Source organism: Calidris pugnax, unplaced genomic scaffold (assembly GCF_001431845.1).
Source record: "Calidris pugnax isolate Ruff unplaced genomic scaffold, ASM143184v1 scaffold27, whole genome shotgun sequence".
Lineage (NCBI taxonomy): Eukaryota > Metazoa > Chordata > Aves > Charadriiformes > Scolopacidae > Calidris > Calidris pugnax.
The window spans coordinates 14620772-14643902 of NW_015090893.1; the positions used below are offsets into that span (position 1 = coordinate 14620772).

A 23131-nucleotide genomic window follows, 5' to 3' on the forward strand; every position below is an offset into this window, starting at 1 on the left:
CACAATACTGTTTTTCCCAAGTGGCATTTTTTTTTTAATGTGTTCCTCCTTAGTTTGGTTCCTTTCTAAATAAAAAAATGGGTTTTTAAACAGCTGCAGAGGTACAGGTGCCTAGGGACGGTGTTAGGGTCTCACAGGAGTAACAGCTTCAAAACTACCTTTTTCTGAGTGGCAATTTCTCAGAGCTGTTTCTAAAATATTCTCAGCTCTGGTTCTGATGCAGACATTGTGATTGATGTGCAATTTTCATTGGGTCTGAGTAAATCTGACGATTTGATATCAACCTGAAATTGCGTTGGTAAACACGGAATTGAATTTGGCTACAACTATTTGCATCTAGTATCAGATTGTGGAAAATAGTCATCCACCAAAGAAAGAGAAATATTAAAATTCTTGAAGCCCTTTAATCCTTTTTGTTCTTATTTTCTTTCTCTTATATGAAGTTCATTCAGTGTAGAAAAACAAAACCCTCGTGCAATACAAATGTATCGAAATGCTAAGGTTAGTTTATTTACATAAATGCTGCTTTCATTGTCTTCCCTAGATTATTTTCAGTGCAAATCACTGTTGCTTGAATGTGCAGTGCTTATAATGATTCAAAAGCTATTATGGCTTCTGCTCTGAGGGATGATCTACTTCTGTAGCAATGCCCAGAGAAATGCTCTGCTTCCTAATTGTTGCTCAAAGGCAGCTAATTTGCTCTTTTTGTCATGTCAGGAAAAAATGAGGCTTCCTTGCTTTATTTTTTATTTATCTGGATTACTTAGGCTAGGCAGAGTGAGGGAGATGGGGGCAGTTGGTACGAACGGAGGGATCTGCAGGACCATCTTAGCTGCAGGCTTCTCCCCTGGCATCTCTGTACCATCATCATTGTGGGATGTTTGGGTCCCTTCTCCAGGGAAGGAAAGGCTGGGGGCATTTCTGCCCTTGCTGTTTGCAAGACAACGCAGATGGCAGCCTGGGTTTGGGCTCAGAGGCACATTCAGGTCTGTGCCCATCCTCTTGAGAAGGTCCCATCCTGGCATCATTTGAATTTATTCCTGTTAGTCTTTCTTCTCATGGGTTCTGGCTTCCCACGCACTCAGAAAGATGTTTTCAGCACTTACCTACCCTTGGTGGTGTTCCTGGTGCTAAAGATAAATCTCTTCCCAGTCTATTGTCTTTTTGATCAGGCTTTAAGGAATCCTTGTTTTATCACACCCACCAATCTGCCCATTACTGCCCATTATTATCAAATGGGGCAGTTCTGGTGCGGGGTCTGTGTGTAATTGTCATATAACGAGGAGATGATTTCTGCCAGCATGCTATGAGGCAGCCTATTCTCCAGTTTGATAAAATAATTCCATACAAGGATAAACTGGAAACCAACTAAGATACTGAGAGTATTTTTTTAGCTTGTAAAAATGGGAAAAGGTACGTGGGATCTTGCATCATTTATGAGCCAATGATCTAATGTCATCTTTGCAGTACAGGATTAAACACTGACTAAGGTGTTTCTTCTTCTTCCCTTATTTTACATGCCCAATTCTTCCTTCTGTCCTTATCAGATGACAGGCTCCCAGGCTGGGAAACTCATGCCCAGAGGCAATGGTTGATTTTCAGGAAGAACAAGGGAACTTCTGACGGTAATCACCTCCTGTTGTAGAAATAAAGAAAAGGGGGAAAAAAAAAAAAAGGCTTGTCTGGGGAATCGATGATGGTTGTAATGGTTTTGCACACTTGGGCTTTTAAAGGGAAATATACAGACCAAAAAAAGGCACATGTAGAATCATTTAAGGAAATTTCACAAATATGATGTTGGCTGAAAATTGTGGTTTATGCACAGTGTTTACTGGATACTTCTCTGGTTGTCTGGTCATCACAGAGCTACAGGTCGTGGCTTGCACTTATCACACACTGATACACCCCTCTCTCACACACTCACACTCCCGTGCATGCCCATGCAGTCGCTAGTATGCAAAAGGAGGTTTGAAGCACAGTAATATATCAACAAGAATGTGCATAAACTCTATGGCATAAGAAAATTTGGCTTCAACAAAAACTTGAGCTGTGCTGCGGTAATGAATATTGAACTGTATTCTGGGCTCCTAATAGACACCTTAAAAGGGGGCATATTAAAAGGGCAGTTCCTATTACTTTTAACAGATTTCAGGGACTGCTTTCTGGTTATTGTAATGAATAACAAAAATAAAATATTCATTCTATTTTCCTATTTGCTTTTTCTAACCTACTGGGTCCCTAGAGCACTGTGGAATTGAAGTGCATCTCTGATTGATAGCAGCAAGAAAGCAACTGAAAGTCATTTTTAAATTGCTCTAAGTGTAAGATTTATAATTTAAAAAAAAAATGTAGAGAGCGTTGTTTCTTGTTAGTGAAGGAATTTATGGTTTTAATATGCAAATTGTAAGTAGCAGCCCAGCAAAACAGAGTAGGTCTCAGTAGGAGTCTTGCCTAGACTGAGCTGCAGGCTGAGATCCCAGGCACATCTCATTCAGGCTTGGTAAGGCCACTTTGGAAGAACTCACATATCCAAAGGTTTTAGGGACAAATCTTTTTGGGAAAAGCCAGCAGTGTACAGTACATTTCACTGGAACAACCATTGCAGCAAAAGTTCAAGAGACATTGAATGGGAGCCGGCTTTCAGTGCTTATTAGTATCACACTGATTTCCTTCCACCTCTGTAATGGTCTGGGTAGGTACCAGACATCTCCTGGGATGTTTATTCCTGTAGAAAGTGTGTTCACATCCAGAGTCAAAAGGAATTAGGTAGTAACAAATCATTCCGGTAATTCTGATTTCTGTTTTTCAGATACTGCTGGTGCACAGCTTCTCAGAGGGGCAGGAAAAAGACGCCTCTTCCTCTCCGGTGCCTGTGACATGCATAATCAATAAATGCTATTGGCTGCACTTCTAGTGTCTGAAAAAGGCTTTAGATCTATCAGGTCAGTGGTACTTAATTAACAATTGATTATCAAGCGACTTTACTGGTGAGTAACAGTTATTTCATATAAATGTATAACTTTAGTTATGTATAAAATGTCATTCACAAGCATTGAAATCTCTTTTTAAGCCCTCACTAGAACATAACGTGTTTTGCTTCGAGCAGCAGTTGCACCTTTCAAGGTTGTGCCAGGGCACTCAGCTGTCCTTACAGTAGTCCCTGGTTACTGATGCCACTGGCTGATGGATGATGTCCTGTGATGGTTAGAGGGACCTTTCAAGGACGGGTTGTGGCTACAGGGGACGTAGCCAGGCTCCCCCCCTTTTCCAGTGACCAGTTCCCATGTACTGGCACTTGCACTTGGGGCTTGGGAGAGTTAGCGAGCTGGGCTATAAAAAAATGCCTTTCTCATTTGGAAAAACCCAAATGCTGAGTTTGGGATGAATAAATAAGGCTTCTCTGGCTGCAGCTGAGCAATGGCTGCAGTGTGGTGATGCTCCACAAAACTTAGCCCCCCCCTGCTTCCTCCCACGATGGTTTTCAGCCCCCACCCTGTGCCGAGGTTGTGTGGGCTCAGCCTCAGGTGTTCCCCGGCAGAGAACTGCCCTGTGCTGCCCTCCCTCCTCTCACTCCACTTGCATCATGGGTTGATTTGGTTTATGTATATATAGATATATATAAATTTTGGCTCCATAATTTTGTCTATCGGGACTGCATTTAGTACCATCTTGCTTCTTTCCTTTTATGTTCCCTACATCCTGAATTGCTCACTATATCATCGAATATCACCCTGTCACTCTTTACCATGGCCATTTACTGCTGCCGCCGCCTCAGGCTGCCGCTCCCCCTAAGCAAGCAGGCGGATAAATTACCCGGAGGGCTCGCATCACACCTCCCGTGATCCACAGCCCGTTTAGCAAGTCATGTTTTCCCTGGACATGAAATGATCTTTTCCCACTATGGGCTGTGGGATAATAAAGGAGGTGCTTACAATGGAGTGGGCTTCAGGTGGCAGAAAACCAGGAGTGATTTACCCACTTTATCTACTTTTATTTATAACTCGTGCCTTCTCTTCTGGGGGAAAAATGGGTGTTCTTACTTTCCATTTCTGGATTATGGAGTGGAGGGTCAGAACCAAGTTTTGACTTGATGATCTCCGTGACCTGAAGTAACGTGACATGAGGAGCAAAATGACAAATTACCCTTTAAAATCTGTGCAGGTGTCACTGAGAGTAAATTGGGCACAGAAATTGATTTCATGGTATTTGCCTCTTCCGTTGAGGTAACGGGCTGAGCAACTTGCTCAGAATGTCAGTAATATGGGGCACCTACACCTCTCCCCAGACTTGCAAAATACCAACTGTATTTTGTGTGCAACAGCCCTGCATCCTCAGTTCTTGGGAACTAATGTGCTGTTGCTGCCCACAACCAGCAGCATCATTAAAACATGACAAAAATGAGTATTTACCATTCACACAATATGCATCACTGTGCCCATTTTCAAAGAAACTGAAGTTTTTTGAAAAAAAATTACTTTGGAAGGATTGTTTCAGGTGGGAATAGTAATTTTTAGACTGTAATACTCAGAGGTTCCGATCTGGCATCCTGCTGAGGAGGGTGGGGGACGGGTTACACCTCTCCATCCCTGGAGCATCTTTTGACACCCTCACGTGCACTTAGGAGACCACCCTGGGGAAGAGTTGTTTCCTCCTTTCTGCTTGCCACTGGGCTGAAGGCACCACTTAATTCTTGCTGTCACTCCTTGCTCTGAGTTTAATGGAAATGTTTGGAAAATGAACATGTTTAATCAACATTTTGAACTTTTGTGCTGATGGGAGCTCTGGAATATCATCTCCCAGTCTCTCTGCTGTCTGGGCTGTCTTTATCAGCAAGTCTTTCTCTATATTGACACTGTTTGCCATATTATCATGCTAAAAGCTTCACTGCAGCCTACTAAAGTAATTAATAGCCAAAAGCAGGTGTATGGTATCAGCATGCTCAGTGTTACAGAGTGATGAGGTTGCACCTTTCTATGTGACATCTCTTCTGGCATGGTTCAGGGTGGTGGGACCGTTTCCTGCTCAGTAAAACCTCTCGTACTGATTTAGATGTGCCTGGAGCAGAAGCTGAGCTCCTGGGCACAGGCTGCTGGTCGCTGTTCCTTGCTTCACTGGAGAGGGATTCTGTGTTTCCATGTCCTGCGTGGGCAGAACCAAGCAGCTTTCCCAGCATTGCTGGCGTTCTTGAGTTGAAAAGTTAACTCTGCTTCTACATCTAAAATAGCTACACGTGGATGGTGATTGCCAGGCTATCTATGAAATGTAGCATAATTCCCTTTGCAGAATTCAATACTGTGGCAAATGTTTCTAGTTAATAGTTTTTCTTAAGTAGATAAAATAGGTCATATATTTTTAAATTGGAAAGGGTGTTTTCATTTGTTAAGTAGTGTTTCCTCTTTTCTCTCATTAAAGAAGATTTTCACTGTTCAAACTGGATCAGAAAAAGAACCCCTCACATAGTCATTAAAGAAGATTTTCACCGTACAAAACTGGATCAGAAAAAGAACCCCTCACATATGAATTTATCTCAGTAACTGTAATAGAATCTTCACTTTTGCTCAGTTTAACACAGCAGGTTAAAAAAGTTATTTAGCATAACAAGGATAAATCTGTGTTCACTGTTCACAAAATAGGTCAAATGTATTAAAAAAACCCTGCCCTAATGTGACTTAATCATCAGATACTAACTTTACTGTTGACTTCTTTGTGAAAACAGCTCTGGAGTGAAAAGTTTTGCAGAAGTGCTGCCTCACTTGTGATACCCACTGTGATTAGTATAGCTGGCTGCAGACACTTACATATTTGTCCTTCCTGCATGACCTACAAAAGCTCTCTTATCTTCCAGAAATAAAATATCTGGGGTAGAAACAGATGTGATGCTGTTTGGGGTCCCAACTTGTGGCTCTTGCCACACTTGGAGGTAGTACAGTTGCCCTGATGCAGCCAAGAGCTGTCAGAGCCAGGGACCCACAGCCCTTTCCTACGGCCACATCTAGGGATATGCTTCAGCAGATGCTTAATTCAAACCACACAAAACATCTTGTTGACTCCATATAGAGCTGAAAAACACTTGTGCAATAAAGTACATCATGCTGTGGGCTCAAAAAACAAGAGCTCATGCCTGGCTCTGGGAGGCATGAAAATCACGATCCCATGAACTGGCTACATCGCAGCAGTTTCATCTGAATATGTATGATATTGTTATTCAAAAAGTAACTGTAGCTGTTGTCTACTCATTTTTGGAAACTAAGTGAGCACACTGGGAGCAGCTAGTTGGCTTTTGCCTGAAATGCAGTGAAGTATTGCAACTGTGTGCCTAATGGTTGGTTTTAGGTGGAGATTTTTGTTTGTTTTAAAGAACTTCAATCTAGAGTTGAATTCTGTGGATGCAGTGGTCCCCCCCATCAAGAGCACAGCCTCACCATCCCATCCCATCCCATAGCTACATAGCTAGGTTCCCATAGGAACATACAGGAACATATAGCTATAAGTACTTGTTACCCAGGGAATTTGGGATTGCTCTGATCCCTGCCCAAGGATAGAGGGCTCCAGGGCATGTTACAGAGGTGCTTGATTGCAATAAGAAATGTAGGGTGTGTTGAATGAGAAAATGTCTCCAAAAGCAAAGTCCCTCTCTGTCTGTGGTGACCTCACTCTGTGTGGAAGGCAGGGTGGTGAAAGGTTTTCACTCCTCAACATGAGACCAGTTCGCAGGACGACTCACAACAAAGCCAAATCAAGCTCACAATAACAGAAAATGGCCTTGCCACACTTGGAGGTAGTACAGTTGCCCTGATGCAGCCAAGAACTGTCAGAGCCAGGGACCCACAGCCCTTTCCTACGGCCACATCTAGGGATATGCTTCAGCAGATGCTTAATTCAAACCACACAAAACATCTTGTTGACTCCATATAGAGCTGAAAAACACTTGTGCAATAAAGTACATCATGCTGTGGGCTCAAAAAACAAGAGCTCATGCCTGGCTCTGGGAGGCATGAAAATCACGATCCCATGAACTGGCTACATCGCAGCAGTTTCATCTGAATATGTATGATATTGTTATTCAAAAAGTAACTGTAGCTGTTGTCTACTCATTTTTGGAAACTAAGTGAGCACACTGGGAGCAGCTAGTTGGCTTTTGCCTGAAATGCAGTGAAGTATTGCAACTGTGTGCCTAATGGTTGGTTTTAGGTGGAGATTTTTGTTTGTTTTAAAGAACTTCAATCTAGAGTTGAATTCTGTGGATGCAGTGGTCCCCCCCATCAAGAGCACAGCCTCACCATCCCATCCCATCCCATAGCTACATAGCTAGGTTCCCATAGGAACATACAGGAACATATAGCTATAAGTACTTGTTACCCAGGGAATTTGGGATTGCTCTGATCCCTGCCCAAGGATAGAGGGCTCCAGGGCATGTTACAGAGGTGCTTGATTGCAATAAGAAATGTAGGGTGTGTTGAATGAGAAAATGTCTCCAAAAGCAAAGTCCCTCTCTGTCTGTGGTGACCTCACTCTGTGTGGAAGGCAGGGTGGTGAAAGGTTTTCACTCCTCAACATGAGACCAGTTCGCAGGACGACTCACAACAAAGCCAAATCAAGCTCACAATAACAGAAAATGGCATTTCTTCTGGAGCAGAATCCCATGGCACAGTGCCTGGGGCAGCCATGGCTTTGCTCCATGACTTCCCACTGCACCCAGGTGTGCTTGAACCTGTTTCAACCCTACAACCCACAGCTGTCCTTCCAGTAGTGCCCAAGTGATATACTGGATTGGCAGACTGGATATACAGACCAGTTTGTCCATCAGCACCTGCGGGATGTGCTGAGGATGAGGTACTGGGAAGTCGCAGGAACGTGCTGAGATAAATGAGTGTGAATTTGGCAATTAAATTTGCAGTCGCTTTCACAGTTGTGGACATGCACAAATGGAGCTGATGGAGTTTCCTTTGCCTGCTAAAGGAAGCATGAAAGAAATTATTTTATGTCCAAAGTTTGTAGTAGAGCCGTGAGGGACTTCTAATTAGAGAGCTAATGTGCACTTTCCCAGTGATTAGGTAAACACATTTTTTTGTTATTTATAATAGCTTCCATCACACGGATTCAACTAATTACAAAAATGTCCCTTGTAGAAACCATTTACAATTTTAATTCCAATTATTTTTTGATAATTCAGAAACATTTTTCCTACTATTCATCAGAAAGCAGAAAGTTAATCCATTCATTACCACACTGGATGGCTGATTTGAAACCAACCATGGATTACAAAGTCAGACTGAAGGTGAAAACCAGGACTTTGTTGTGCAGGAAATTGGAGGGGGGGAAATAGCTGTAAAAAAACCCCCCTGTAACACACTGCTGAAAAAAATGAATCATTTGCAGAGCTGAAGAAGAGAGGCAGTGTTACATTTGCAGCATGAAACACTCCCATGTTGATTGAGCCCTTTTGTAATGGCAGCAGCAGAAAGTCAGGGACGTGTGTTTGCCCAAAATATCCTCTCTGAAATTTCTGCGATTTAACGACGTCTGTTCAGTGGCCATGAATCAGCTCCCACCACATCTGATCCCCATTGACTTACGTAGGGGCTAAATGAGTCAGGATAACAGATAAAAGCTGTAGCTTGTATTTGAAAGCACCGGATGCAACGAAGTAGAAACTTTTCCCCCCTGGTCTGTTTTGCACTCTCCGTCCTCAGCCACGTGCCGAGGCTGCTGTTTCGCAGCCTGGGACATGCAGGGCAGGAGATGGCCCTGGCTGTTTCCCTGCCAGAACAGAAAGGCTTTTGATTTAGCTGGTTTTGCACCAATCTTAAGGAAATCAGCCAAGGTGGGAGAGAGCCCTAAGGATGCCATGAGTCGGGGCTTATTGCTGTTGCATTCCAGAGATACCCTAAACCCCACATCAGTCTGTTGGAAATTGTAGGTATCCATCATGTGATAACTTTGCCTTTAAAATATTAGTTTTAACTCAAAACATAAAAGGACCAAAAGTTCAAAGTGCCTTCATAGGCACTGCGGGGTGACAGTGAATCTTCTGTGATTCCTTCTGATCCAAAAATTACAGGTCAGGTCCTCCCTGCTTTGCATCTCCTTAAGTTATGTGCTGTCAGTGGAGCTGCACTGATTTACAGCCCTGGCCAAGGAGCGAATGCATTTCTTTTAACCTAAATGACCTTTTTTAAATGTACCCAATCTAGGAATTAAACATCCCATCTGATTTCCCATTTGTAATTTTATTATACAAAGCTGTAAGACATATACAGCTTTTTTTTTCTCTCTGAAGAGTGATTATTCTCTTTGTTACAGTCATATAAAATCCTACATAATTTGCTTCTGACTCCCAATTTTGTATATCAAACTCCAAATTTAGAGCCCTATAAAATTAGTTTATTGAATTCAGTGTGAAAAGCTTTGATTTCTGTGCATAAATATTTTAAGAACTGTATTCCTACTATCTCTTACCTTCTCCAAATATTTATTAAATACATTTTTTGAAAGACAGTTTCAACCTTCAAAAATGAATTGCTGCCTAAAATGGGTTCGACAAGCCATGAATGCAGCATTTAGGTCAGAAAATACAAAATGTTTTAGTTTTGAAATACATCTTGCAAGTCAGCTGTATATCTCCTGAAGGTGCAAGCTCAGAAGGTCCATCCCAGCTGGGATTTTTTGGCTGGGCACATCATGTTTGGGAACCCTCTCTCCTGACACTGAGGGACCGAGACACCTTGGCAAGGGCTTTGCAGGGAGTGATGCTGAGACAGGGAGAAAGAGGAGGGATGTGAAGGACATCACATGTGAGCACAGTGGGGGAAGATTTGGCCTTTCAGTCCTTTAAAGACATACCCTTTAACCTGGGCTTTTGTCACAACTATTGTGTGTTACCAACACTACTGATGTGATCTGAAAATACGCATGGAAAGGAAGATGCAGGAGATGAAGGAGCATGAGGTCTCAGCCACTTCTCTGAGGGCACCAAACTCATCCAGCAGCCTTCACCTTTCCTGGAGGTAAAATATGGTTCAATGAACATCTATTGTCTCACCCTCCCCAATCCCTTTCAAGTGTCCCCGCTCCTCTAGATGGCATTTTGTAAATCAGTCCAGAGATAAGTGCCACATCTCCCTGCTACGGGTGCAGCACTGCCCAATTAACTGGGGCTTTCGCTGAGACAGAGCCTGATTTGCTTTCAGCAACTAACAGTCAGACACGGTTGCTTTAGACCTTGTTCACATAAATCCTGCCTTGCAGCCTTGCTGGACAGAATAAATTGGATCAGGGGAGCAAAACACTCCACAGCTGTAGGAGTGCAATGACAAACCATGGAGGATAAGGGGTCTAGGGGCTGCAGCAGAGAAACCACAGCTGAATTTCTGCTGAATATTGGGCCTCAAAACCCACGGGTGCAAAGGTTTCCTCTGGCACTTGTGTGTATATCGTGCTGTGTCCCAGCAGACTACTTGCTCCCTTCCTAATGTGCCACATCTCTGAAAACGAGCCTCTGACCCAAAGCAGTCTAGGGAAAAGTCCTTTCTTCTTCCTTCACCCTGCTCCAATTGAGGGGTGAGACTAAAACTGGGAAGATGATTAGCCCTGTCACAGTTTGGAGCTGCAGACTGGTAAATTTAGGCTGAATATTGAGGGGCATTTCTTGGGTGATGCTGGAACCATGAGAGACACTGTGCTAGAGAGCCAGAGCGTGGGCTGGCTCATCCCTGGCAGCTAATGAGCATGGAGAGGAGGCAAAATGATGGATCAACAGAGCTGAAGTGTTTTCCAGCATGCCTTCTGCATCTTACAGAGCTGTATAAAGCAATGGATGTGTTAAAGGTGGCTTTCAAAGGCATGGGTGGTGGCAGGTCTGCACTTGCCAAGATCTGGACCTGGGATAGAGGCCACGAAGAGAGCAAATACCAGCAAACCTGTTTGTCATCTCTTCAGCTTTTTGGAGAGTCACCATCCATAGGAAAGGCCAGACTGCCTCAGTAAATGAATAAACACAGGTAGCAAGCCCCAGAGCAACGCACGTTGGATGGCTTCCTTGCAGAATGGTGGGAGGGTTTGTGCTTTTTGGCACACACTTCTGAAGAGCTGATCCTCCTGCCTCGCCAGCCAGGGCACGGCAGCCTGTAAAGCTCCAACAGCAACAGCCAGACAGCAGGAAAAAAAACATCTCACTGCTGTTGATAAGCAAAGGAAGCAATGAGACTGGAGCTGATGGAGTGTACTTACTGGTCCCACCTCAACACAGAGCCTCTTCACAACAGCGCTTTGCTGGAAAGGATCCATTTGCTTTGCAACCTAACCCAGCTAAGGCAGGGCTCTTCCACACTCATCATTAAAGATGATTACTCTGAAGGGAACACCATGGCTGGGGTCATGGAAAGGCTCAGCCACCCTTTCATCCCACCAATGTTTGCCTGGAGCATTGCTGTAGCAACCTCCAACACTGGTGGGTAGGGGAGCACCACCGGGGGAGAACATTTAACTTCTAAGCGTTTCCAACACTCCCCTGGGAGGAGGAAAACCACACTGAGAGCCACACCAATGTGGACTTGATGAGCAGGTCAGCAAATGGTCCAGATAAAACATGCGTTTTGTTTATGTGAAACCTGGAGTACAGGTCTCTATATGAAAAAAAACCTTCTCAACTTTTTATTCTCTGCCCTAGAGTCACTGTCATCTTAAAATTCTCTGCAAACATGAAAACAAATCATGCTGTCAAAAAATCATGCATTAGAAACAAATTATGCTCTCTAAATGCATCTTGGCAATATAATTGATAAACTGAGTATGTGAAATAATTGAAAAAGTAGGGGGGGGACATGCAGGATAAATGACTAAAATAGGAAAGTAATGAACACGTGTAAATAAGAGCCACAAACAATAAATATAAATTACGGTGTGACAAACGGTAAATAATCAGAGCATTTCAGGCCTGAAATGTGATCCCTCTTCAGGGAAAACTTGTGTTGGTAAATCTGCAAAAGCCTTAGAGAGGAAAACAAGAAGAGACGAGGTTATCAGGGCTCTTTGAAATGGCAGGCACGATGGATTAGCCCCTGGATTCATTACTCAGGAACTTCACCAGCAGTGTGGAAGTACGATGTGTCACCAGCCCACTTCCTACCTCCACCCCAACATACAAATGATGCTGGCAGGAGTGATGCCCCCAGCCTCTCGCACCCCGCTATAGAGAGATGAAAAAAAAAAAAGGGATGGCATTTATCTTCCCTAATTTAGCCATTTAGAAGGGGCTTCGATGGCAGGCTCTTGTCTCCTGATTCACTCCACTTTCCCCTTCCATCCCCCATGGCTTGGGAATCTGTGTGATATTCAGAAATAAATGGTCGCTGTCCCCAAATTCTCCTGCAGATGCACCTATCAAGATAGCTGTTTGTCCACTGTGTAGGATTTTAACCCATCTCTTTGTTTCCAGGTCCTAAATCCTTTTCAGATCCCCAGGATTAAATTGTCATCAAGACCAGCCTGTGCCAAGACCTCTCAGTGCCGGCAGCCTGAATGAGGGATGAGGCTCAGCCGCTGCTGCAGAGCTTATAAAGCACCTGGAGATCAACACTGAGGGTGGACCAAGCCATGTGGGAAGAGATTTGGGACGGATGAGGGCTGGCGGATTTACATCCTGGCCTCCTGGGTGACTCTTGACTTCAGAAAATGGTAAGGGATGACAGCCCTTCGTTTGCTGTTTCAGAATCTGGTTGCTTTGTCTTAGGACCTCTTCAACTCATCACCCAGAGCGCAGCAGGCAGGTCCCTGCTCACCTTAGACCTTTGTTTGCTCTTTCAGAATCTGGTTGCTTTGTCTTAGGATGTCTTCAACTCATCGCCCAGAGCGCAGCAGGCAGGTCCCTGCTCACCTGCCCTCCGTGGGTGGACTAAACCCCCGAGGGTTTGGTGAAGTTGTTGTGGGTTTACATCTAGTAAGATCCAAGTGGGTTCGGACCGAGAAAACATTTTCTTAGTGGGCAGATTTGAAGGGAAATACTTGCTGCTCGCTCAGACTGAGGGTCATTTGGGAAGCACCCTCAGGAGCAGTGTTTAAAGCACCTCTCCGCCTTGCTGCTGGCTTCTAGACGATATCACGTGGTAGAAATACATCACACTCTATGTCTAGGGGTAATAAGAAGAAAAGAAATGACATTAAAATGCAAACTATTGTCGGTGGTTATTTCCATGGATGGTCCTCTTCCATTTAATAGCACAGAATCCATCACGTTATGCCTTATTTCAGCTGTGATTGCTCCCGAGAAAAGATGTAGGTCACATCGTGGCGAGCACAGTGCCTTTGAGAACTCATGGTGCGGTTTTTCAGGTAGTGTGGGGGGGAAGATTGCTCTGTGACTTTATTTTACAGCTGTGTTTGCACTCATACATTACCAAAAGTGGTGGAAAATGTTGTCAACTGGAACAGGCTGTGGGGCTGTACCAGTCTGTGCAATGGTGACTGGTGGTGTAAAGCAAGAGAGAGGCAGCCCCAGTGTTTACAATTGCAAGGAGCTGCTACAAGGGGTGTTAAAGCAGACAGTGGGAGAAAACTTCTGACATCTTGGGGGTACAGGTGAAAACAAGGTTCACCCACTTTGGGTGCTGAACCCAAGTGTGGTGCCCCACACTCTGGGTGTGTTATTTTGGAGAAGGCTGAGGGGGGGACCTCATTGCCCTCTACAACTATCTGAAAAGCGGTTGTAGAGAGGTGGGGGTTGGCCTCTTCTCCCAAGGGAATAATGACAGGAGCAGAGGAAATGGTCTGAAGTTGCAGCAGGGGAGGTTTAGATTAGATATTAGGAAGAATTACTTTACTGAGAGAGTGGTCAGGCACTGGAACAGCCTGCCCAGGGAGGTGGTGGAGTCACCATCCCTGGAGGTATTTAAGAAACATGTAGACGTGGCACTTCAGGGCATGCTCTAGTGCCCAAGGTTGTTGTTTTTTGTCTGTCTGTGGGTGGATGTGGGGTGTGAGTGTGTTAGTTTGGGTTGTGGTTTTTTGTGTGTTTTTTTTTTTTTTTTTTTGTTGGACTCGGGGATCCCAAAGGTCCCTTCCAACCATGAATATTCTGTGATTATGCCCTCTCTACAGCAGCCCAAGAGACCTGTTGAGTTAATGCTGTGCTGTGGCTTCCTCCACAGAGCCTGAGGGAGATGGAGCAGCCAAAATGTCCTGATTTTAATGTAACCCTACAAGCAATGGTTCGGGACAAAGCCTTGCTCCTGTTTAACAGAGGATTTCATGAGACTCAATTAGCAAGGTTATTAATTAATCAATTATGTAAAACAGATGAGCAATCAGATATCCTGTTCTACAGTGATGCAGCTCATTGTTAAAACTTAATTAACTCCCAGGCTTGGGGACAAAATTAAAAAAAAAAAAAAAGAGACACACACCCACGCACACCCCCTACAGAAGAATCAGTTAGGAGAGAACGATTTCAACTGAGGATGGAAACTGGGTTTGAGACCAGGCTTGGGACCAGGCTTGGGACAACAACCCTGCTCTGAGAGGATATTGGAGTTATTTTGGGTCATTTTACAACCAGCCTGATGTTTGTCTCTACCACTACAGCCACCTGAGCCAAATTGTGCTCTCTTGCTTGCCCAAAACTATGGTAATTTCTTTGGGGGGAAACTGAATAGTGCCCACCTTTCAAAGCTGGCCGAGGGGTGATGTGATGAGGGAGGAGTTTAGTAGATGTATTTATTTGCACCCCATCTCCTCTCGCTATGGCAGCAGCTCTTGCAGTGAGCATGGAGGTGAGATGCAGCACCAGTGTCACTAGCAGCCACCAAGGCTCATGGTAGGTGTCGGATTCTTACGTGACTTGTACCAAAAGCAACAGGAATATTGATCTTCTGTAATAGCCCCTGGTAACCCGAAATATTTCAATAGCCTACATTAATCTGTGAAAACCTACATCTTGTTACAGTCTCTATTTTATTTAATTTTACTTTAGGCTAGTAGTTATTTAGGTCAATTCTTTGCCAGTTGTGATAAATTGATACACCATCTGTGATGGAGCAAAGCTGTGTCTGTATATTCCTACTTGTACAGACTCTTACCTGAATATATTTGCATTAACTGGATTTGTGATATTCAACATACAAAAATCAGTGTCAAAACCTGCAAGTCTCTCCAAACCTGCAAATAATTTCAGCAGTAATATGTTTTCAAAGCATAAACCAATGTGCTTCTGGACCTTTCCTCTAACAATATGCTCTGGGGTCGATTTTCCCCATGTTTAAGGGCCAGATTGCAAATGTATTGGCTGGGCATGGAAGCAGAGTCATGCTCCAGCAATGATTTTTATTGAGTAAATATAGATGAGAAAAGGCAGTTAGTTACTACCTGGCAAAGAACCTGCATTTGAAATTTTCTTTCCAAACTCTCTCTCTGCCCAACCTTTTAGCGTGGACTTCCAGGAATTTATAGTGATACGTGAAGGAAGTTGATGCTCAAGATGAGTAGCTGCCAGACTCTGTTTTTCTTTCTAAATCTGTTGTCAGCAGAGAGGTTTCTTGCACAGCTACAGCTGGGCGGGTGGCTGCAGAGCCATTCAATGCTCACATTAGGGCTTTTTACATACCTCTGCCTCATTACTGGGCTGATATAATGCTGGCAAAACCTGAATTTGCTTCTGGCCTTGCTCTTCCCTTCCTCCCGGCGTGCCACCGCATGGTTAGTGTTTTGTTTTTTTTTAAATCCTAGTTTTCAGGGATTCATTTGAAGCAGTTACTAGATACTGCACACAGGGGACAGGACCAACCCAGCACGTAGCAGGAACCTGCCTCTGCAGTTTGTGGGTTGTGATGGGCTGATCCTGAGCTGCTCAAGCCAGCAGGAATTTTCCCCTGAAGAAAAGTGGGTTCTGTCCTGAAAGCAGTGGGTGGGAGTGCTCTGCCCGTGCTCAGTGGGCTGTCCCTCTCTTTCACAGCTTACCTAAATCTATTTGTTTCACTGAGGTTGGCTTTTTTTTCCCCCCTTTTTCCAAGGCTGCATAAAGCCTGCTCTTCACTCGGCCTCCCCCACCCCCTCTGAAAAAAAAGATGGTCTAGTTTCAAAGACGGGAGTGCTCAGAAAGTCAAAAGCTTATTAATAGCTCTCTGCCTCTTTTTAATCTATTCAAAAAACTGTACAGTGTGCAAAGCTGTTGTGACATGATTTTTCTTTTTAATATCTCACCCTTTGACTGTCAGTATTTAAGGAAAAATGAAACTAATCATCAGTGAAGGCTGTAATGCTACTGTTTTATAGCTGGTGTGGAGCTCAACAGAAAATTTTGTGAGAGAGAGAAAATAAAAGACTCTGCGTGTATGCATGCAGCTCACACTGGAGGTTTCACAGATCATTAGCACAATAATATCAGTAAGATACAGAAAATATTTATATATTGGAAAACAGGGGAGAAAAAGGCTGTTTCTTTGTGAAGGGTAACTTTGTTGTGTGTGTCCCTTTCCATGCAGAGGTATCAGTGCCCCCCAGGTACAGCCTGGTCTGGCAGATTTTACTGGGGGTGCAAAGTACAGAGTATGGACTCCTCTGTCCTCCAGGTAAGATGCTGACCATTTTCCCTCAAACCCAAACTGACCTTTTACCATTGCTGGAGCAACATTTCAGCTGCAGACACTCTTTGGTACCACCAGGGAAACAAGGAGTTAATGAAAATTAGCCCAAGATCCTTGTCCAAAATAGTGAAGAGAATCATAGAAAAGCTAAATATAAATCAACGTGGCTTATCAGGACATGACAGGTGGGACGTAATAATCTCCTATGAGTATTTTAATGTATGAAACTAAAGTATCAATTCACGGTATATAGCTTAGTGGAGGTTGTTCAAGAAAAGGTTAGCATAGTATGGGTGATAAAACACCACCTCAACCTTCTGTGAGGCATGGAAGGAATTCCCAAAAGTGGATATCTCAAAACAGGAGTCTAAAAGACAGCGGTGACCGAAGCAGGAAGGTAGGACTGGGAGGGACCATTAATTTAACAGAAATTTAAGGCAGGTTCTGACCATAGATGACAGAACTCACCCAATCACATATGGACAGACAAGTTACAAAAGTCTTACCTGATGAGATGCCAATTGCACGAGTGTTTGAAAATAAGTTCATAATAAGAAAACAAATGTTTGAAAATAAGTTTGGAAATAAGATTCTTTTATGTGGTACTTTAATATTGCACATCAGAGGAAAGGTGATGGAATAACATTTTAAGCTCTGTAATTAGCACTGTAATAATGTTGGCTGTTTAAATTAGTTAATAATATTAAAGAGGAACTCTAATTTAATAATAGAGACACAAAACCAGGTATTTCTAAGTGAAAATGGCTTCCCACCAATTGTATTCAGTATAATTTTGCCTTCATTTATACTATAGATAATGGCCCCTGTAAAATGTGGCTGTGTTTCTAGAACTGCCCTGGATACCTTCAGAAGAGACAGAAAAACATCACAATTTGCAAACTGGGGAGAAAATAAAAAGGAAAGCTTCCCGTCCCTGCTAGTTCCTTAAAAATCAATTTTAATGTAATTTGAAAAGTTCTGATTTTGGTACAGTTATTACTTTCAGTTGGTTTCATTTCTGCTTTTAAAATATAGCTTTCTAGAGACCTTACATTAACTTCACAGATTACAGCTGACATTGAACAGAGGTATAAGGTATAAACCAAATATAAAAGACCATCCATTTCCATGCATGATTAAACGCTGACTCAAGGTACTGCAGTATTTTTGATCCCCAAAGTTTAATAAAATTCAGGACAGGCAATAAGGAGTCGCAGACAAATTAAAATTTATTGAGACAGACAAAAATGCAACTATTTCAGACTACAGTTAAGCATTTACAGTTAACCAAAGATAGCAAAATGCTCACATTCCACTTAACTCCTTATGGAAAAAGCATTCAGAATTTACTATGCAATTCTACTTACTATGATAGTCTACATCCATCTACAGTAGGGACATCAAACTGAAACACGTAATATTTGGATCTCTCCTTACAGATCTACACATTTAACAGGAACAGACATCAACAGCATTGAGAAAAGTATAAAAAGACCAAAACCCACCTACTGTAGAAAGGGCTTTTTGATGTATAGTAACTGTACAAAGCAGTCTATGTATTAAAGGAACTTGAATGGCATACAGAAGGGACTGCAATAAAAGCCAACAAACGTAGGAAGCTAAGCTTGAGCGATCTGGTGGTCTGTATCAAGTGGTGACCTTAGATCTATGTCATTTGCTGCTTGAGGGGGAAAAATGCTACAAAACTTCTAATATCAAAATATTCCCATGCCAGAAATGTACACTGAGACTAACAGACTAGGCTGGAGAGGCAAAGAGAAGCATTCACTAACAAACAGTATTGTTTTAAATATAAACTTTACATTTTCAATATAAACTGTAGAATAAATATTAAATAAACACTTCAAATGGTTGAAAATAATAGTACAGAATAGCTTAAAAAAAGGCGAAGAAAAGGAAAAGGATTCTTTGTGTTCACAGCAAAGGCCAGTAACGACCCAAAAAACCCAACTGTGCTGAAATCTGAACTCAAGGAGATTTTGATTTAACCACAGTAGTTAAAAGGACACCTTGAAACATAAAGCAATGCCTAACAGTATTTCATAGTGTCTAATATTAAAAGAAAATGAGATTAAAAATCGGTTTGTGTTTCTAAAAGAATGGGACAACTCTGATTCCATTTTTCATAATGAGAAAATGTTTGGAAGGTCAGTGACTTGATGCAGATGGGAAGCCTTATTTAAAAAAAAAGAAGAAAGAAAAGAAAAAGGAAGAAATTAAAGTAAGCTGGAAGCAAATTAAATCCTTTACAAAGCATGAAGAATGGAAAGGGCTTGATGGGACTGGGTTTTTTAGAGAAATAAAACATTTTCTTTATGCAGCTTGCAAAATTGGACACGCACACATATGTGTGTATAAATATATATGTACAGACACACACATATATATACACATGTATATATAGGCTGCAAATTCCACAACCACAGGAGGATGCCAGTGGATCACCAAAGGGCTTTGCTAAAAAAAAAGCGTTGTAAGATTTGGAAACTTGCTTTTAAAGCAATCCATAGTCCGAGCTGCCCTTCCAAGCCCAACAGCCCCTGCCCCCCTCCTGCCTGGGCTGTGCCACCTTGGCATTTGACACTACTTGCTTTAAATGCTCTTGTAGTCGTGCCCAACCGAACCACTCAATAAACTCACATTTTTCTAATGGTGGCCCTGATTCAGAAGAACATTTGAACAACTGAAACAGGTGACTGAACGATCACCTGGCTAGGGGTGTCTTCCTGAATCCAGGCCAGTGGTCTTAAAAGGGAAATATATACATGTGTAAGTGTGTTTGTTTCTGTGTGGAGGTAAAGATGCTGGCAGAGATCAGCTGAACCAGCCGTGCAGTGCTGGGCACGGGGCAGTTTGACTGGTACCCACTGCACATTTGAATTGGTGAGTTTGAGACAATGGAAATTGTTTTATAGTTTAAGATGTAAAACCTGCCAGCTCTGGTTTGGAATTGTTGTGTGTGAGAGGTTACAGCTGGGAGAAGATCAATGGTGTTGAGAAATGGATGGTGGTGGCATATCTGCTCATGTAAGCTGAAGGCTGTCCACATTCATTTTTAAGGGCTTATTTAATAGCTTTTATTCAACCATCTTGCATAGCTGCACGTGATGCAGAAGGGCTGCAATTTGGACCCTGGAGCTGCCTGCAAGGACTGGGTTAGACAGGTTTTACTCCAGTGTGGTCCTGGGCAGAATGGATTGACTATGTGGCCTTTGAAGTATGGCATAGTTCAGGATAAGCCATGGCAAATGGACACAGAACTGCAGAAAAAACTAGTTATGTGTGGAGAATGAGTCCAGTCAGGAGGATAAGCACAACTCTACTGATTGTGGACCTCAGTTCTATGTCAGAGTGAAATGGCATCTCTGTGCCTCAGGCAGGTCCTGCACAAGGACAGCAGAGCTAGAGCCAGAGAGTATGGCTTTAATTAATAAAATAGCAGGAGGAAACCAGCCACAATGATTGAGAAGCTACTGTTGGTGTTCAATTGCTTCTCACAAAATCATACTATTTAAGGAAACAGAAATGTTGCTTGTATCTGTTCCTCTTGCAAGTCATCATCATTTTCTATGAAAGGCAAGTAAAAAAAGTGTGTGTGTGTGTGCGTGCTGTGCAGCTCATGGACAAAGATTTTAAAATAGATTTTCAAAAGCTATAGGAAAATCAAAGGGATTTGAGGAAGGGAGGATTGCAGGCCTTTTGCAAATGACTGTGATGACAGATTTTTGGGAGGATGCGGGGGCGTGAAACAGCACACAACAAATTCCTCACGATTTTACACATCCTTCTGCATTAATAACAATTATGCCGGCTTGCTCTTTGTTCTCAGGTCATTGATCGAGATAAATAGGAAACGAAAGAGGAGAAAACAACTGAGCCCCTGCAACACGTGGTGTCTGAAAGGAGTTCCTCTTCAGTGTTGCTCTTCTGATCACGTCTGAAAGCAGAGGCTGACACCGAGGGGCAGAGGGGCTGCAGAGTCAGGCTCCGCAGGGGACATGGACTTTGGAGATGGCTGAAGACCACAGCCCTTGGGCCACTGTCCCTAGAAAATTGACTTCTGCCAACCAGCATGATATTTTCCTGCTTCCGAGTGAGTACGTAACCAGCCATGTTTTGACTCCGTAATGTCTCCACCTCTGTATCCAACACTAACTCAGAGGAAAAAAGTATTCCATCTGATTAGTTTTCTGTGTAATAAGCACGTTTTTCATTCTGCAAAATAACTCACAGGTACTGCTAAAATAATACTTATATCTGGATCCTACTGCAAAAGTGGGGTTAAGGTACCTCTCACTGTTTCTGAAAACAGTGAAAATAATAAAAGGTCACCCCAGTACCTTACTGTATCCGAGAACTGCAGTGGGAAAGGACGCAGCAAATAAGTTAATGTCAATATGCTGTAACATAATTGCAAAGCCATGAATACATGGCAAATGCTGAGGGAATCACAGACTATATTTTAATACTATTCTTTTTTATGTGTCTGTATTATAAGTGTGCAACTTGTCATGCTGAGGAAAGGGGTTATGCTTTTGAAACATGACCACCTAAAGTTGCTTTTTTAACCGGGTCAAATAAATATTAACTATTTAAATTAAAGAAGTGACAGCTTATTACTTTTGATGGTTAGTGTCCTTGACAGCTTTATAACTTCGGAATGAGGGATTACTGAGAGTAAATGAAGAATGGGCAGACCCATAGTGTGTGAGCAGAAGCAGAGGTTGCCTGAGCGACGTTAATGCAACTCTTGGTGCAAATGAGCTCAGACAGAAGCTGCAGAGCAGCTCTGGGGGTGGTTATGAAGCTACAGATTCACAAAACACTCTTTCCTTAAACAATTTGAAAGGCAGATGGACTCTGTTCCCTGCCTGTAGGGCTTGGTCCGTGATAGCTGCAGATTCTCAGCATCTTGTAACATCAAGGCCACGTTCCTTAACCAAAGCAAGAGTGGCAGTGAGCTGATCTACCCTCTGCTGGGAGCTTTGCCTTCAGTGAGGGCTGGACTAAGACTGTTGGACTCATTCTCAGAGAATGTAAAGAGAAAATCCTGCCAGTGGGTTTCTTTCTGGATTAAACCCCTGGTGCGGGGCAGCCACAGGTCACTATCCAAAGAGATTTACTCTTTACTGGAACATAACAAATACGGACTAGCAAATGAGGCACCTACTTTTCCTGTTTCAGGAAAGAAAAATAACTGTTTCTGATGTGATTCAGGTAAGAATTTGTGACACAAATTCTCTAACACGAGAAGGGCTTCTAAGCCTTGTATTGGATTTTTGAGCCCCTTCTGCGATTCTTCTTTCACAGGATATATTTCATAAGGTGTGCAAGTGAGGATTAAGACATGAAATGTTTTTGAAACAAAACTCATTGCCCCTGTGATTAGAACAAAAATCCCCTGAACCAACTGAACAAAAGCTGTATTCCAAACAGTCCTTGCTGGAAAAAAACCCTTGTCTTCCAAATTAAATAGACTATACAAAATTAAACTCAGTAGAGAGGGAATATTTGTGCCAGGTACTCTCAGATACAATTGCAGAGATATGATATGACTTGCAATATTGTGCAAAACGTGAGTCCTCATTATGATGGGCACTACCATATATAACCAATTTCATCATCCTTATCATCATCTTCATCTTCATCATCTTCATTAGCTGCTCTTACATGAATCTTCAGTTTCCCTTCTTTGTCTCTTTTAGCTGCTTCAGGCTCCTCTTCCAAATCATCCAACAATACAACAGATCCACCACTGCCAAAATCCCCTGAGGTTTCTTGCTCTTCTTCTGAAACAGGTGAGCAGGAAAGGTCATTCCCTCACATGACACCAAACCCCTCGTTCATCACTACCCTTGTTATTCAAGCCACTGTCATTTGCGATGTTACTTTTAAAATTAATTGGTTCAGCTATTAATCAAACAACCTCTAAATTTTAATGTTCATCCTGAATTGGAATAAATACATATATATCAATTTACTCTGAAGAATTTACTTGCATAAAAAACCTATGCATCACCCTCCTCCTAGAGACTTGACTGGGGAGTTTCAGATCACAGGCATGCAGGCCAGAAAAATCATTACTCGTTTGTAAATACTTTCATCTCATCCCAACTCTGGAAGCCAGGCTAAAAGTACTCCACAAATTGATTTTATTTGAGTGCATAAACCATGGTCTATGAATGTAGCTATTGAGCCTAACACCTGTGATGTGATTCTGGGCATCTCAGACCTTCTGGGTTCTCTGCTTTCTCTGTTCCTTCTTCAAGAAGAAAGCTGAATCCACAGCCACCACTGAAGCACTCGGAAGGAATACGTATAGGTATAATACGTATATAACAGCTGAGGTAAAACAGCTAATTGGTGATTTCACATATCTACATTAATATTGTCCTGTCAGCAATACTGCAGGGCTTGGTTGTTAATTTATAAAATTTTAAACTTGTACACCTTCCTGTATCTGGAAAACATCATTCATGAAGCCCCAGTAAATGTGTGTTCCAAAGTACACTGAACAATATATTTAATAACCATGC

General features: G+C 42.6%; 1 protein-coding gene across 2 annotated transcripts in view; it reads right to left on the reverse strand.

The window, feature by feature from the left end:
• Positions 1-17785: 17785 nt before the first annotated feature.
• SPOCK1 (sparc/osteonectin, cwcv and kazal-like domains proteoglycan (testican) 1) overlaps positions 17786-23131 on the reverse strand; it is a 301385-nt gene continuing 296039 nt past the window's right edge. For both annotated transcript variants that reach the window (XM_014948206.1, XM_014948205.1), the window contains one exon: positions 17786-22384. In XM_014948206.1, the coding sequence (XP_014803692.1) occupies positions 22194-22384 (191 nt within the window). In that variant the 3' untranslated portion in view covers positions 17786-22193. The remainder of the gene's footprint in view (positions 22385-23131) is intronic.